This window comes from Planococcus citri, chromosome 3 (assembly GCF_950023065.1).
Source record: "Planococcus citri chromosome 3, ihPlaCitr1.1, whole genome shotgun sequence".
Lineage (NCBI taxonomy): Eukaryota > Metazoa > Arthropoda > Insecta > Hemiptera > Pseudococcidae > Planococcus > Planococcus citri.
Genome location: NC_088679.1, coordinates 27,504,671 through 27,519,972, shown reverse-complemented (window position 1 = coordinate 27,519,972; position 15,302 = coordinate 27,504,671). Strand labels below are relative to the sequence as shown.

General features: G+C 32.3%; 2 protein-coding genes across 10 annotated transcripts in view; one reads left to right on the top strand and one right to left on the bottom strand.

The window, feature by feature from the left end:
• The window catches only part of LOC135841660 (RIMS-binding protein 2-like), a 40,710-nt gene extending 31,439 nt beyond the window's left edge, over positions 1–9,271 (top strand). For 8 of the 9 annotated variants that reach the window (XM_065358752.1, XM_065358751.1, XM_065358749.1 and 5 more), the window contains 2 exons: positions 2,545–2,573; positions 7,201–9,271. In XM_065358752.1, coding sequence (XP_065214824.1) covers positions 2,545–2,573; positions 7,201–7,599 — 428 coding nt within the window. In that variant the 3' untranslated portion in view covers positions 7,600–9,271. The remainder of the gene's footprint in view (positions 1–2,544; positions 2,574–7,200) is intronic. The other variant, XM_065358755.1, reaches the window with a different exon arrangement.
• A 700-nt stretch (positions 9,272–9,971) lies between these two features.
• mRpS35 (mitochondrial ribosomal protein S35) lies at positions 9,972–14,324 on the bottom strand. Its single transcript, XM_065358756.1, has 6 exons — positions 14,080–14,324; positions 13,876–13,969; positions 13,420–13,777; positions 13,146–13,325; positions 12,772–12,991; positions 9,972–10,373 (listed from the first exon to the last, which is right to left on the bottom strand). Exons 1-6 carry the CDS (start codon positions 14,177–14,179, stop codon positions 10,315–10,317), a joined length of 1,011 nt encoding a protein of 336 aa, XP_065214828.1. The 5' UTR covers positions 14,180–14,324; the 3' UTR covers positions 9,972–10,314.
• Positions 14,325–15,302: the final 978 nt, after the last annotated feature.

The window sequence follows — 15,302 nt, the reverse complement described above, 5'->3', positions numbered from 1 at the left end:
ATGATAATTTAAGTTAAATTTGTCGATTGCTGCGAACACCGCAAAATGTTTCAAAATGATAATATTTTTCAACTTCATTTTCAGCCTAAGTGATGGCTTACCAAACACACACATATCGCACTGACAATTTTATACAATCGTGAAAATTAATATTATAGTTGTGTGTGACAGCGGAGTTACTGTATACTGAATTTATGTTATTGTTGCTGCATGTTTTAAAATGCTTACTGTGGTTCAGCTTCATGTTCAGTCGTCAACTTCTCAATACTTTTTTTTTTTCAATTAATCACTTGTCTTTTTTTACAATTTTTATTTATTTGACTACTTTTTACTTTCTTTTATATTGAAATCTGGGAGCATAGTTTCTGTATTCAATCTATAGAATTAATAATTCTTTATCGTTTTTTTTAAAGTTCACTTTGAATTCAGTTTTAGTTTATTTATTTGGTAGGTAAATATATTGTAAATGATATGATTAGGGATACTCATCTTGTGAAAAAAATAATTTTCCATCATCCATTACTTATCATATAAGTATACACTATATACAGGTTCACTTCCTGACATAGGTAATATTATTTATACAGACCTATCTTTAATACGATATATCTCTTTAGGTAGGTTGCGGTACTTTACTGATAATTGGCTACGCCATTATTTATTTAAAATAAATAAATATTAAGTACCTTACATACTAACACACAAGTACACATGACAATATAAAAAATGATGCATAGAAAAAGTCAAATAAGTGATGAAGTGTTTGGTGTTCTCGTGCTACGTATTACATCATTGTTATCTTAAATATCAAAATATTGATTTTCGCTATTTTGCTTACTAAGGTACTGTGCCCTATTAACGCCATGCACTCGAAAAATTGGAATTACTCAGTCACAATTAATCTTATTTCCATTCTGATTCGTGTAGGTGATAAAGGATACATGAACGTATCTTTTGAGCAAATGTTTGAATTTTTACAATTTTTTCCCTCCGAGCAATAACGGTTCAAAGTGAGGTCACCATTCTGGCGTTGTTTGGAACCGGGTACCCAATAACGCCAACAATTTTTTTTTTAATTTTTCACCTAAAATTTCACGATGAAATCAATTTATAATGCAATTAATGAAATCTACAATAAAAAATACGTACCCTACCACCAAAATTATCCGCAAAAGTAAATTCTAACCCCAATCAAAATGCATTTTCAAATTTCGAAAAAATGAAAAAAATGCAAATTTTTTTTTTAATTTTAAATATAAAATTTTGTGATAAAAACAATTTTGAATGAAGTTATTGAAATCTATGATGAAAAATGCATACCCTACCACCAAAATTATCCGCAAAAAAAATTTTAATCCCAACCAAAATGCATTTTCAAATTTTAAAAAAGTGATTTCAATTTTAAATCTAAAATTTTGCGATAAAACCAATTTTTAACGCAATTATTGAAATCTATGATGAAAAATGTATACCCTACCACCAAAATTATCCGCAAAAGTAAATTTTAACCCCAATGAAAATGCATTTTCAAATTTCAAAAACAAAAAAATAAATTGTAAGAAATACAAAAAAATGTATTGAAAATCAATAATATTGAAATAGGTAATTATTACTTATTAATCACCTCTACGTCTTTTCGACATTTCTGAAAAAAAATTGAAAAAAATTACGTTGGCGTTGTTAGGACACCCCTATTTTCAACTTTGAAGAAAAATTTTAGCATGAAAAAATGCGTAAAATGGATCGTCTATGAGCTCAACATGTAGAAAAAGGTACAAATATTCATTACAAAGCTTATCAACTTACCGAAAATATTTTTTTCTTGGTGTATTTTCAAAATGAAGTTTTTCTAAGTTGCATAGCACCGCTGATAAAAAAATTCAAATGCAAAATTTTTAGACTTCCACTTCGAAAATCACAACAACATTTTGCCAGTCACGTTGTTTTTATTTATAGAGTACCTGAATGTACGTTATAGCCCCATAGGACGTTTAGTTCTCGAGATATCAGCTGTTGGCGTTGTTAGGCACCTGGCGTATTTAGGGCTCAGTACCTTAATTTAGTCTGTTTACCTACTGAATTTCAAATTGAATTTTGCCAAAATACGTAGGTACAACGGTATTGATTATGTTTTTCGAATGTTCAGTAGATACATAATTTGATTGAATTTTCCACAAAAAAAAAAAAAAAAAAAAAAAAAAACTCAAATCAAAGACGAATCTACAAATACATATTTCAAATATCTAATTCAAAATTTTCATGACTTCTGCACGAGGAAATAAAATTACCTATATATTTTTTTCTTTCTTCAACATTGATGTGATTACGTTACACGAGTATTCGCCAATTACAGCTATTTTTTTGTATTGGTGTGCGGCATTGTGTCTATACATATCTTTTTTTTACTTTTCTACACCTTTTCTAAATTATCTATTATTTTTTTTCTGTGTGAGCATGAAGTTTTTATTTTATTTTTGTTTTAATTTTCATTTTTTTATATTTTTTTTATCTCGTTTTCTTTTTCTCTCTCTTTCTGTTTGCTAGATGCGCGCCCTCAGTACGAAAATCAGCAGGTGAGTTGACACACTACAATGACCAACTATCATCAGTATGTTATTTGGTGTTTGTAAGAAATGTGCATTATGCGAATTCTCTACATAACTACACAACATTACAACATCAGTATTAATAGTCACAGCATTCATTTTTTTTTTTTTTTTTTTTTGAAATTATTTGAGCGTAGATACAACCATGGTAGAGCATTACGAATGATGCGAGTAATCACTGCGACAGCCCAAAAATAACTAAATAAATGCGATTAAAGATTATTTTGAACTTGAAGTATGTAGTAACAGGGATGGTGGCCCGAACTCCGAACCCTATTCTGATACCTGGCCCTGAAAGATCTCGATTATGTTCAATGAACTTGAACCTCGAAACTCCGTTTTCGATCGATTATTCGTTAAGATCTTTCTAGTTCAAGGCTAGAACTGCTGGAAACGAATAAGTCGATAAAAATACTGAAGGGTCATTCCCACGTCATTCCACCAAAATTCGACCAATGATTTGGAGTCATGTCCTTCGATTTCGCTCAGATTTTTTTTACAATGTCTATACCCTCCCAATAAGTAACAAAACCCGCATTCAGTTCAGTCCCAGCCCTTTCAGGCAGTGGGTGGGGGGGGGGGCTTCAATTATTTTCACATGGTCTCGAGATACTCAACTTCAGCTGTGCATACCTCCAAAGCTATGACACTTTGATCAAAACTGATTTCACAGTTTAAAAGAGCATTGCATTTTGAACTTTTCAAGTACATATTTTGAAATTTTCAAAAGTGTGAAGTTGAACTTTCAAATTAAAAGTTCAAATTTCAAAATGGCGCTGTAAGTGGAAGGTACGATTTAGAATTCTGAAAAAATTTCCATAGATGAACAATTTGATGCCTTTTTAAAATATTCAATTTTCGAGATAGGATTTTTCAATGGGGGAGCAGGAGCACCCCTTCCCCCAAATTTGGGCAAAACTTTCAAAAAAAAACTGGGGCATATGATATATCGAATTGTATGTTTTTGATGACGCTGAACACGAATATGACGTCAGATTTTTGATTGGACTCCATCCACGGCCCCAGCACCTCCCCAAAGGGGGTAAAAGTTCAAAAAAGTGTTTTGTTCGTGCGACACACGGAATAGTATGTTTTTGGTGACGCTGAACACGAATATGACGTCATTGACGTCAGATTTTTGATTGAACCTCATCTACGGCCCCCAAACAATTTTTTCGGACTTTTACCTATTCAGGGAGGTTCTGGGGGCCATGGGTGAAGTCGATTTAAAAAAAGATGGCTATATTCGTGTTCAGCGATATCAAAAACATACTATTTCATGTGTCACACGATTGTAACAATTTTTTGGGGGGTTACCCCCTTTGGATAGGTGGTGGGGGTCATGGATGGGGTCCTATCAAAAATCTGACGTCATATTCGTGTTCAGCGTCACCAAAAACATACAATTCAATATATCACATGCCCCAGATTTTCTTTCGAAAGTTTCTCCCAAAATTGGTGGTGAGGGTGCTCCCCCTCCATTAAGAGATCCCATCTTGAAACTTAAATATTTCGAAAAAGCATCAAAAAATACATCTATGGAAATTTTTTTAAAATCTTAAATGGTAGTTCCCACTTACTGCGCCATTTTGAAATTTGAATTTTCAATTTGAAAGTTCAACTTTCAACTTTTGAAAATTTCAAAATTCTTAAAACGTTGTAAATGCAATGCCCTTTTGAACTGTGAAATCAGTTTTGATCAAATAATCATAGTTTTGGAGGAATGGTCTGCTGAAGTTGAGTTCCACGAGACAATGTGAAAATAATGGAAGCCCCCCACCCGCCCCCTGAGGGGTCTGGAACCAAAATAATTGCGGGGTTCTCTTTTACTGGGTGGATGTATATTGTAAAAAAAATTTGAGCGAAATCGAAAGACATGACTTTCAAAATCGCCTTTTTTTGGTTGAGGTTACATGGAATGACCCAGTAAGTACTACTGACCCCCGTGGTCAAGATATTGTGGCTCTTGGATCTTGAAAACGTATTTTGCCCCTTCGATTTTCAAGATAGGCAACTTTTTCGTCTTACGTTTCCTACAAATTGAAATTTCAAAAGTGAATACCTAAAGGGTTAAATTTGTACATATTTTATTTTTGGACTGATCAGTGATCTGTTCATATAATTTTACGACCCTCAAAGCCAAAGAAACTTGTCATAATAAATTATCCGTTTAGTGTATCTCGATTTCTGCAAACCAACAAAATTTCATTCAAAATCATCACAACGAGGCAGAGAAAAAAATTGAACCTGATCTGATCTCGATTTGATCCTGTATGATCCAAAACCGGAACTGAACCTGAACCTTTAAACCCTAAACCAGAACCCCAATCCTTGATCCAGTTGGTGTTGATAATTCTGATTTTAAAATATCGATATTTTCAAAAAAAAAGTATCGATATTTTCAACAAAAAAAAGTACTTATCGATATTTTCAAAAAAAAGTATCGATATTTTCAACAAAAAAAGTATCGATATTTTCAAAAAAAAGTATCGATATTTTCAACAAAAAAAAAGGACTTATCGATATTTTCAAAAAAAAAGTATCGATATTTTCAAAAAAAAGTATCGATATTTTCAAAAAAGAAGTATTGATACATTGTCGATTATCGGTATTTCAAGATAAAATTACAAAAACAGCAGAATAAAACAACGTAATCAGCAGGTTTATAGTTTTTTTTTTTTTTTTTTTGATAGGAATTCAAAATTTGTATTCAAAAAGGGAACCTTTTTACCCTTTGAAGGCTTTGAATGAGGGAGTAGCTAAATTATTCAGTAATTTACTGGATTTGAAGTGAATTTTCTGAAAAATATGTCTTCATTCTTTTAAATATCGATATTGAATTGACCAAATTCATTTTTCCGAATCAATAATTTCGATATTTTAAAAATATCTATACATTATCAACACTACTTGATCTTGATCCTGATCCTTTATCTAGTGAACCCGGATCCCTAACTCGTGATTCCGAACAAAATCGTTCGGGACCGCCATCCCTGGTATGTAATGGTTGTAACTTCGCTAGTTGATCTAAAATTTGCATACATGAAAAATATTTTCAAACGCAGCATAGACACATAGACACTTTAGTTTATATGTATAAGACATAAAAAAATTAAACGAAGTAAACCAACATTATGTTTATTAGGTAATTAGCTACCTACCTATTTACCTACCTATCTACCAACCTACCTAATTATTTACCTAGATTAGATTTTTTTTTATTGAAAAATTCAAATACTTATGTACCGATAGAATGTCTAACATACTTGTAGGTACCAATGTAGATTATTTATTCGCTTACTGGAAATGGCTTAAAGCTTCTTTATTTAGTTTCAACTTATTTTCAAACAATTCATTCTTCGCTTTACTTCATTCGTTCCATTCTTATATTTTGTTTCATCTATAACTGAACTTGAGTAGGTACATATTTCGTACACTTTCAAACAACTTCAAAAATTTAGTTGGAATAGCATATAGTATTGAATAATAGGCATATAAGAATATTAGATGTTATATTAGATCTATTCAAATTGCAGTTTCGTTAGTTTTCTCCACAATTAAGTAATTTTTGGGCAGTGTTCTTACTGTGATGAAAACTTCCTTTATTGTGAAATATCATCGTAATTTTTCGAAAAATATCTTTTGAATAGGCACGCAAACGTAAACAAATTGAAATATCACTTCAATAATATTACTTTTTAGGTACCTACCTAATGATTAAGCTATCTATTAAAAATTATAAACTTTTATGCCTCGGTTACAAAACGTTTTAATAAGATTGAAAAGCTTGTAGACTAAATTAATCACCATTTTTTTGAAAGGTTGCTTGGTTTTAATTTGCTTTTTAATAGAGTAGGTTTTTTGTTGTAGTTCACAACGTAATTTTACTTCAATCGTAATAACTTTTTCTCAGATACGTCTAATAAATACAGGTTCTTTTTTGCACAATCAATAATTACCTAATGTTGAAAGTAAGTACATATTCAGATGGAATTAGTGAATAGAGCAAAAATTCACTCGCCTACAGGGAGTTCATACATATTGAGTAGTCTTGTAGAAAACAAGTGGTAATGTTGGTAAACATGTAAATGAGAAAAACTGATGATGAGTCAATGAAGCGATAAAATTAGCTGTTCATCAATCGTCATCATCATTACTAAAATGCAATGTTTCCAAACATTACTACGTCACTGTCAAGCTAGGTACTCCATATTCTCAAAAAATCTGTTTGTATGGATACCTACCTATTCCAAAAAATATCAATAGGTACCTACATACATAAAAATTCATATATTGAGGAAATGAACAACTGTACAGTAAGATCAATCGATCTTCTTTCCACTTCAAGTAGGTAATGATGTCGTCCAATCACAATACGTTATTTGTGTTCTCAATGAATCAGATGTTCATATCATTACCTACCTAAAACGGTACCAATATCCAATTGATCTTACTGTAAATAAAATTAGTCACATTTTGACGAGGTAGTACCTATCTATGTATACCTTTTTTACCTACCTATGTTTGCCTATAAACATTAAAAATTAAGAATACCGACAATCGTACGTAATTAAACGAATTTTTATGTTTAAAGGATCAAATTAGAAATACCGGAAGAACAGACGAAGGACGTCACTTGGATAGACGAATGGGACGAGAACTTCCTTCGGTAAAAGGAGACCATTATGGAAATATGCCAACGCGAGAAAATAATACGAGTACCATTGCTTCCAATCTTCAAAATAACGATCCAAATAGGAGTAGTTTTAGAACTAACAGAACAATAAGAGGAACTCCGAATGTTATTCCAGAGCTTTCAGCAAATAAACCAACTAACGCCCCTCCATCTACTGGTACAGGATTAAAGTTTCCCGAATCGCCGAATATCATGCAGAAATTGAGCGAAATAACTCATAACGCTGAAAATCCTGTAGACAATATTTTATCAAAAGGCAAAGAATTAATTTTTATGAAATTCGGTTTAGGTAAATGATACAAAAAAAATAATTCTCTGCTTTCAAAATCACTGCCTTCGTATTTTTTTCTCACGTTTACATACATTTTCTATGAATCGTTAATATTACTTTTTTTTTTTTTTTTTTTTTAAATGATACAAAATATATGTACGTATGTATTGTTGAGCATTGTTGAGTTATGTTTCACTGACGTTGAATATTATACTTATGTATTATACCATATTATAAATGAAATTAGGAGGAGAAGTAACTTTTTAAAAATTTACTTTATTCATTTGATTCATTCGTTTTTTTATTTTGTGTTTGTTTCGTTCTAAGTTATACTTATTCTTTCTTTCGTTTTTTTTTTTTTTTTTTTTTACCAATTTACGCTCTTTTTTTATTTTAAAAAAATTTTATACTTGAGCGAAATTTTGAACTCTTTTTGCCAAATGAAATACCTCTCTATCTCGACTATTATTTACGATTAAATGTTTTTTTTTTTAGAAAGGAAAAAATAATGAAAAATTTAACGGACGGAGGTGCAGACATGGAGTATTTATTTCATTATACTTTGTACTTTATATAAGAAGTTACCTTCGCATATCCTGTTTCTGAATTTGACTTGACTATTTATTACTTTATTCTTTATAGAACTTCTTAAGTCATCACAGTGTAGATAATTACATGTAGGATTGTCGATCTTCTAATAATGCAATTTTATAACAGACGAAAAATTATGCGATTGAATTTATATCTGTTTTTTTTTTTTTTTTTTTTTTTCTAAAATCAATGGTGTACATTTTTACTTATTGTATGTCTATTTTCTTCGCATCTAAAATGTTATCAAAATTTACTGAATCATTCACTCGAAATTTTCTGACAGTGAATTTAGTAATTTTCACTTCTTTCCCTGATGAAAAATGCAACATTATACAGATTTTATATTTTTCGTAATATACCTTGATATTCTCTTCACCATAAAAATGAAGAAGATTGATGTATTTTCTGAATTTTATTATGGGGAAAACATCGTTCGAATATAATTTTCAAAATGTATTTTGCCTATTATAAAAGTATCGGCAGTTTTTTTTACATTTTTTTAAAAAACAAAATCTTTTTTTTTAACTCGTCAAATTATTATTGAAAAATGTAGATGCTTCTATTATTTTTAAATTTGAATCTTTTTGCAATTGGAAAAATAAAGATCGTCGTTTCGTTTCGCTTAAAAATATTACAAAAACATGTCGGCATTTTTATTTTTAGCTTGAATTTTCTCTGTACCTAATATTCCTCGAATAAGTAATTTGAATTTATGTCCATTTTCATGTTTCGACTAATTAATGGCGTATTTTTGTACTCTATGCAAAAATTAAATTGTACAAACATAAGTCACACAAGTAATACCTATTTCGTGTTATGGTACATTTTTATTAAAATTCCAAAATTGTATTTTTGTCCATATTAAGCCTTACTTACATACAAAGTTATATGAATGAACTAAAAGTGACAAAAATTTTCTCAATAAAAAAAATGAAGATTAGTTTTTTTTTTAAATGTCTCATTTCAAATTTTATGTGGGAAAATAAGGTCTGCTTATGTATGCTTCATTGATATCAGTAATTTAAAAATTGTCTAACAGGACATTTTAATATATCATTATTAAATGTTACATTACGTCAATAATATGAATAAACATATTTTATTTTGTATTGGATCTTTATTTAGCTCGTTAGTTATTCAACGTTCGACGTCGAAGTTGAAAGTACAAAAGTATCACGAGTGTTACAAATTTACAATGCACGGTACTGAAATATTAAGATACCAGACCAGGACAAAGAGATTTAAATTCAGGATTTTTTGTTGACTTGTATAATTCGATGAAAATTTTAAAATGAAAATAATAAACAACGTAAGTAACGTAACAATGTTTGCAGCTAAAAATCAAAATCTGGTGACATAATTTGAATGAAATAATGTTATGCTTGAAATCACCGTATTAAGTATGCAGGTAGATATTATTCATTTCAATTCATAAAAATCAAAAATTCTTGAATTTGAACAAATTGTAATCTTCAAAAGATTATGTGAGCATCCCAGAAAACCTAAAAACAGTCAGTAGGGTATCGAAATGTTCAAAATTCAGAACCGGAAGAAACGATCATTTTTAGAACTTGAGGGGCATTAAACTCCATTTCTCCTTCCCGGGATTTCATGGTCTCAATACCCCAAATATACCTATTGTACTCGTGAACTTTTCAGCCAAACAAATTCTTCAATACATCTGGTCGTTGTTTTCGAAAATTTTGGTGCGCACAACCTCCTCTTTAAATAAATCTCCATAAAGAGAAAATTATTTCCAGATGTTCACGTCACACGAATTTTCAAGCTACAGGATGAAAAAAACTCATTTCTTTTACAAAAAGTAAAATAAATTTTTATTTAGGTGTCAATTTATTTCCAAAGGAACACCATCACTAATGCATACAGTTATCGATCTATCAACTACATATTTTCGAATAGAAATTACATATTATTTAAGGACGTATTCGCGAGCTAAACAGCCTTTTTTGAGTGACAGATGAGGCCAGCTCGTAACAGGCGATATTCATTAATCGTTCGAGTCGACCACTTGATTGTTTTTACGAATATCGAATTACGTCACGTAAGGCGATTGTATGTAGATTGTGAACCATCCGAAGCAGCGTGAATATTCGGTCGTCGAGGATCTTTCGTCCTTTTCTCCGTTTATTTCAAAATACAATCTTCAGCACGCTTTCTTTATATTTAAATATATTATGAATCGTTTCGCCTATTTGGGTGGGAGGGATAAAAAAAAACAGTTGTAACAGGTATCATACATATTAGAGACTCGAGCGAGTCTTGAATCTTAGGCGTATACTCGTACACTTATACAGTATGACACAAAAGTAGTATTCGGTGGCTTTTATTTCTAAGTGGAAAGAGTAAAGAGTTAGCGAGATGAATGAAAAGTGTTGAGTCTAGGGAAAAATAAGAGCTTTCAAAAGCGGCCTTGAAAATTTCAGGCCCATGCACAGGGTGTCCAAAAATTGTAAAACCGGTTTGGTCAAAAAATTCAAACTGGTTTTTATTCGCGCAATGTATTCTACACACAAAGACGGCAAAAATGTGAAATGAATTTTTTGAAACTGGTTCATCAATTTGCAACCAGTTGACAAAAAATACCCAAAAATTGTAGATAGAGAAAAAAGCTTGAAACAAAATGTTGTAGAGCGTTAAAAATTGCACAATTCTGTCTAATCAAATTTTGAAACTGGTTCAATGGTTTCGCATTTAGCAACCTAGAAACCAGTTCATTAATTTGCAACCAGTAATCAAAAATTACCTAAAAATTGGAGATTTAGAAAAAAACTTGAAACAAAAGTTGTAGAGCGTGAAAAATTATACAATTTTGTCTAATCACATTTTGAAACCGGTTCATTGGTTCGCATTTAGCAACCTCGAAACCAGTTCATTAATTTGCAACCAGAACTCAAAATTTACCTAAAAATTGGAGATTGAGAAAAAAGCTTGAAACAAAAGTTGTAGGGCGTGAAAAATTACACAGTTCTATTCAATCACATTTTGAAACCGGTTCACTGGTTCGCATTTAGCAACCAGTTTTTGACAATCACCCAAAAATTATTAAAGATAGAGAAAAAAACTTGAAACATGAGTTGTAGAGTGTGAAAAATTGAACTATTTTCGCTAATCAGATTTTGAAACCAGTTCATTAATTCGCAGCAAGCCATTGAAAGTTACCCGGTTAGTTAATTAGCCATTTTCAAAATCTGATCTGCAACAATGGTTCAATTTTTCACACTCTACAACGTTTGTTTCAATTTTATTTCTCTATCTTTAATTTTTAGGTGTTTGTTAAAAACATAGTTGCTAAATGCGAACCAATGAACCGGTTTTGTTCCAAGTTTTTTTCTTCATCTTCAATTTTTAGGTGATTGTCAAAAACTGGTTACTAAATTCGAACAAGTGAACCGGTTTCAAAATGTGATTGAACATAATTATGAAATTTTTCACGTCCTACAACTTTTGTTTCAAGCTTTTTTCTCAATCTCCAACTTTTAGGTAATTTTTGATAACTGGTTGCAAATTAATGAACCGGTTTCAAAATCTGATCAGCAAAAATGGTTCAATTTTTCACGCTCTACAACTTTTGTTTCAATTTTTTTCTCTTTCTCTCCAATTTTTAGGTGATTGTCAAAAACTGGTTGCTAATTGCAAACCAATGAACCGGTTTCAAAATGTGATTAAACAAAATGGTGTAATTTTTCACGCTCTACAACGTTTGTTTCAAGCCTTTTTCTCAATCTCCAATTTTTAGGTAATTTTTGATAACTGGTTGCAAATTAATGAACCGGTTTCAAAATCTGATCAGCAAAAATGGTACAATTTTTCACACTCTACAACTTTTGTTTTAAGTTTCTTCTCTTTCTCTCCAATTTTTAGGTGATTGTCAAAAACCGGTTGCTAATTGCGAACCAATGAACCGGTTTCAAAATGTGATTAAACAGAATGGTGTAATTTTTCACGCTCTACAACGTTTGTTTCAAGCTTTTTTCTCAATCTCCAATTTTTAGGTAATTTTTGATAACTGGTTGCAAATTAATGAACCGGTTTCAAAATCTGATTAGCAAAAATGGTACAATTTTTTACACTCTACAACTTTTGTTTCAAGTTTTTTCTCTTTCTCTCCAATTTTTAGGTGATTGTTAAAAACCGGTCGCTAAATACGAACCAATGAACCAGTTTCAAAATGTGATTAGACAGAATTGTGTAATTTTGCACGCTCTACAACATTATTTTGTTTCACTTTCGTTTCAAGCTTTTTTCTATATCTACAATTTTTGGGTAGGCCTATTTTTTGTTAACTGGTTGCAAATTAATAAACCAGTTTAAAAAAATCATTTCACGTTTTTTGCCGCCTTTGTGTGTAGAATACATTGCGCCAGTAAAAACCAGTTTGAATTTGTTGACCAAACCGGTTTTACAATTTGTGGACACCCTGTGCATGGGCCTAAAATTTTCAAGGCCGCTTTTGAAAGCCCTTATTTTTCCCTAGACTCAACACCGCTTCATTCATCTCGCTAACTCTTTCCACTTGGAAATAAAAGCCACCGAGCACTGCTTTTGTGTCATTCTGTATGTAGTCGCCAACTGAAGACAGTACAAACCTTTGTTGAATAAGTCGTCAACTGCGTTTTTATACTCGTCAAAGTCTTGGCTGACGTGATCCTCACTCGAGGAGCTGCTGGCAGCATCAGCGGTACCGTCGCCGTTTCTACGCTTACACCATTCCACGTAAGCAAGAAGCGCTTGGCGAGAGCGACTTCTATTCCAGTCGTACGATTCCATGTCTTCTTCTACTTTTTCCGATTCCCAATTTTCAGTCATCTGCGCAAGTACAAAAAAAATGTATGTATCAAGATCTGAGCGTAATGAAAATACATACGAGTATGTACGTAGACGCACTATTATACTGCACATATGTGTACCTATGTACGAGTACAAGAGCCCGAGTCGAAGATGCAATTATAACGATGCTTACCCACGATTCGTAATACAGCGCCAGCAACAGATACTGATTGTAATCGTAATTTTGCTTACGCAGCGGACATCGATCGGCTACCAAGGTGACGACGTCGGTTTCCTCGTTGTGACGGTCGCCTAGCAAGCGTCGAATTTTATCTTTAGAATGCGAATCCAAGGATAAATGCGACAATCGGAACTGCAATTTTAGTACGTACGATTACGAAAGAAATATGGAGAAAATAAAAAAAAAACGATTAGATTGGAAGAGGCATTCGGCACTCGACACTTACTTGAAACGTAACCACTCTGGCTTTGGGATCTCGTATTTTGGGTGACGAATGACAATAATCGGTGGAAATGACCCGCACAGGGAAATGCTTTTCGATTTTTTCGTCGTCCAGTAAAGCGCTAGGCCACGGAGTACAAAACTTACGCAACGCATTGCAGTGCTTCTTAACGGCCGGAGGCGTCAAGTGCAAGAAGTTGGGTAATTTCATTAATTCGGCGTTGGCGTACTTGCCAGGAGGGGTACGTTTACGCCTGCGGTCGAATCCCTGCTTCAGCGGCAAAGGAACCGAAGCCGGGTGAAATGTTCTCGGACCGGGCCATACGTTGCTCCAATCTTGATCGGTCGGCATTCGTAATTCTCTGCGAACAAAATATATCTCTACTTAGTACAATGCCACGCTCATCGACGATCCAATATGTACGTATATGTGCATAGTAGAGTAGATGATGCTAATCACCTGGCAGGAGGCATAGGAGGTCTGATGTATTTCGCATCGGTCGCGCTTTCTTTCCTTTTTCGATTTCGCACGTCAAAGACTCGAAACTCGTCATCTGCAAATACAAAATGAATACGTAAGGAAACGTAGGTATTGTAGGTATTACCTATTGGCGCTGACTTTGAGCGCGTATAAGAGAAAAGAACATAGAGGAAATGATCTCACCTTGGAAGTCGGTTTGGCCATTGAATCTCCGTAAGTTACTCAACAATCCACCGGGTAGCCGAGACGTTGTTTGCTGCACCGCCGCTAATCGCGTCAACATGGCTAATATAGATATTTGCGGCAGTATTTATCAAATTACATCGAGTATTTCAGTTGAATTATACCGGTGAATTTGTGAAGACAATTAAAACTCTCGTCTCACATTTTCCATTTTTTTCAGGTAGGTAGGTGATAACAAAAAAATAATGCGTAAGAATGATAAGCCTAGAGTGCGCTAGCGCAGTGCAAGACTGGCGACTACTTGCAGTATAATTGGAAAAGTTTTTACTTTTTACCGTCGCTTTTTACGGTTTTTATTTTTAATTATTTTTACTAGGGTTTTTGTTTTTGCTCGAAAATTAATGAAGTTTTTGCTTTTTGAAGTTGAAGAAAGCAGGGTTGAAAAGGGTGAAAACCGTTTGGACTAACAACTGTTTGGAGTCACCAAAATCACTTTTTTAGGGTGAGCTGAAAACTGAAATGAGAACCAGAACAGAACCATCAGAATTCAGAACTAAACTGTTTCAAAATTTGGAAAAGAAAATTCCCAAAAGAACTAGTACCTTAAAAGAACCACTAATACCACCATGTAAAATGAATTTGAAAAAATTTGTAACTGGAACCATTTCTTACATAGTCCCAATTGAATTTTAAAAGAAAAAGAAAAGAATAGCCATTACAAGAACCAGAACCAGATTACAAAAAATTAGAAGAAGAACCATCAGAAATTCAAAATGAGTGGATTTACAATTTACATAGAATTTTATAACTTATAAAAAATGAAATGAAATAAAATTTCCAAGATTTTTTTGTAGGTATGAGTCATATTTGAATTAAGATTGCTCAAAATTTTCAGTGAATAGGCTACTGAATAAGTACATACACTATTGTTTTAAAAAAGCAAACAGTTCGGAATCAAAATTTTATTTTCAATGTGTGTGTTTTTTTTAAATCGCAGATTTATCGTTCCAACATAGGACTTGCATAAAATTTTTCAAACCGTACAAAGCTAGATCAATAGATCAGGCAAAAATTTATCATCTGTCAAAATTTCAAGTGCTAAAGTGCGTTTTTCGACTTTTGGTGAATTTTTGAAAATCAAATTTAGGCCAAAAATGAGGGGAAAAAATCAAAATTTTACCAAATTGACCAAGAAAGCTGAAATTTGGGATATACCCTATTTT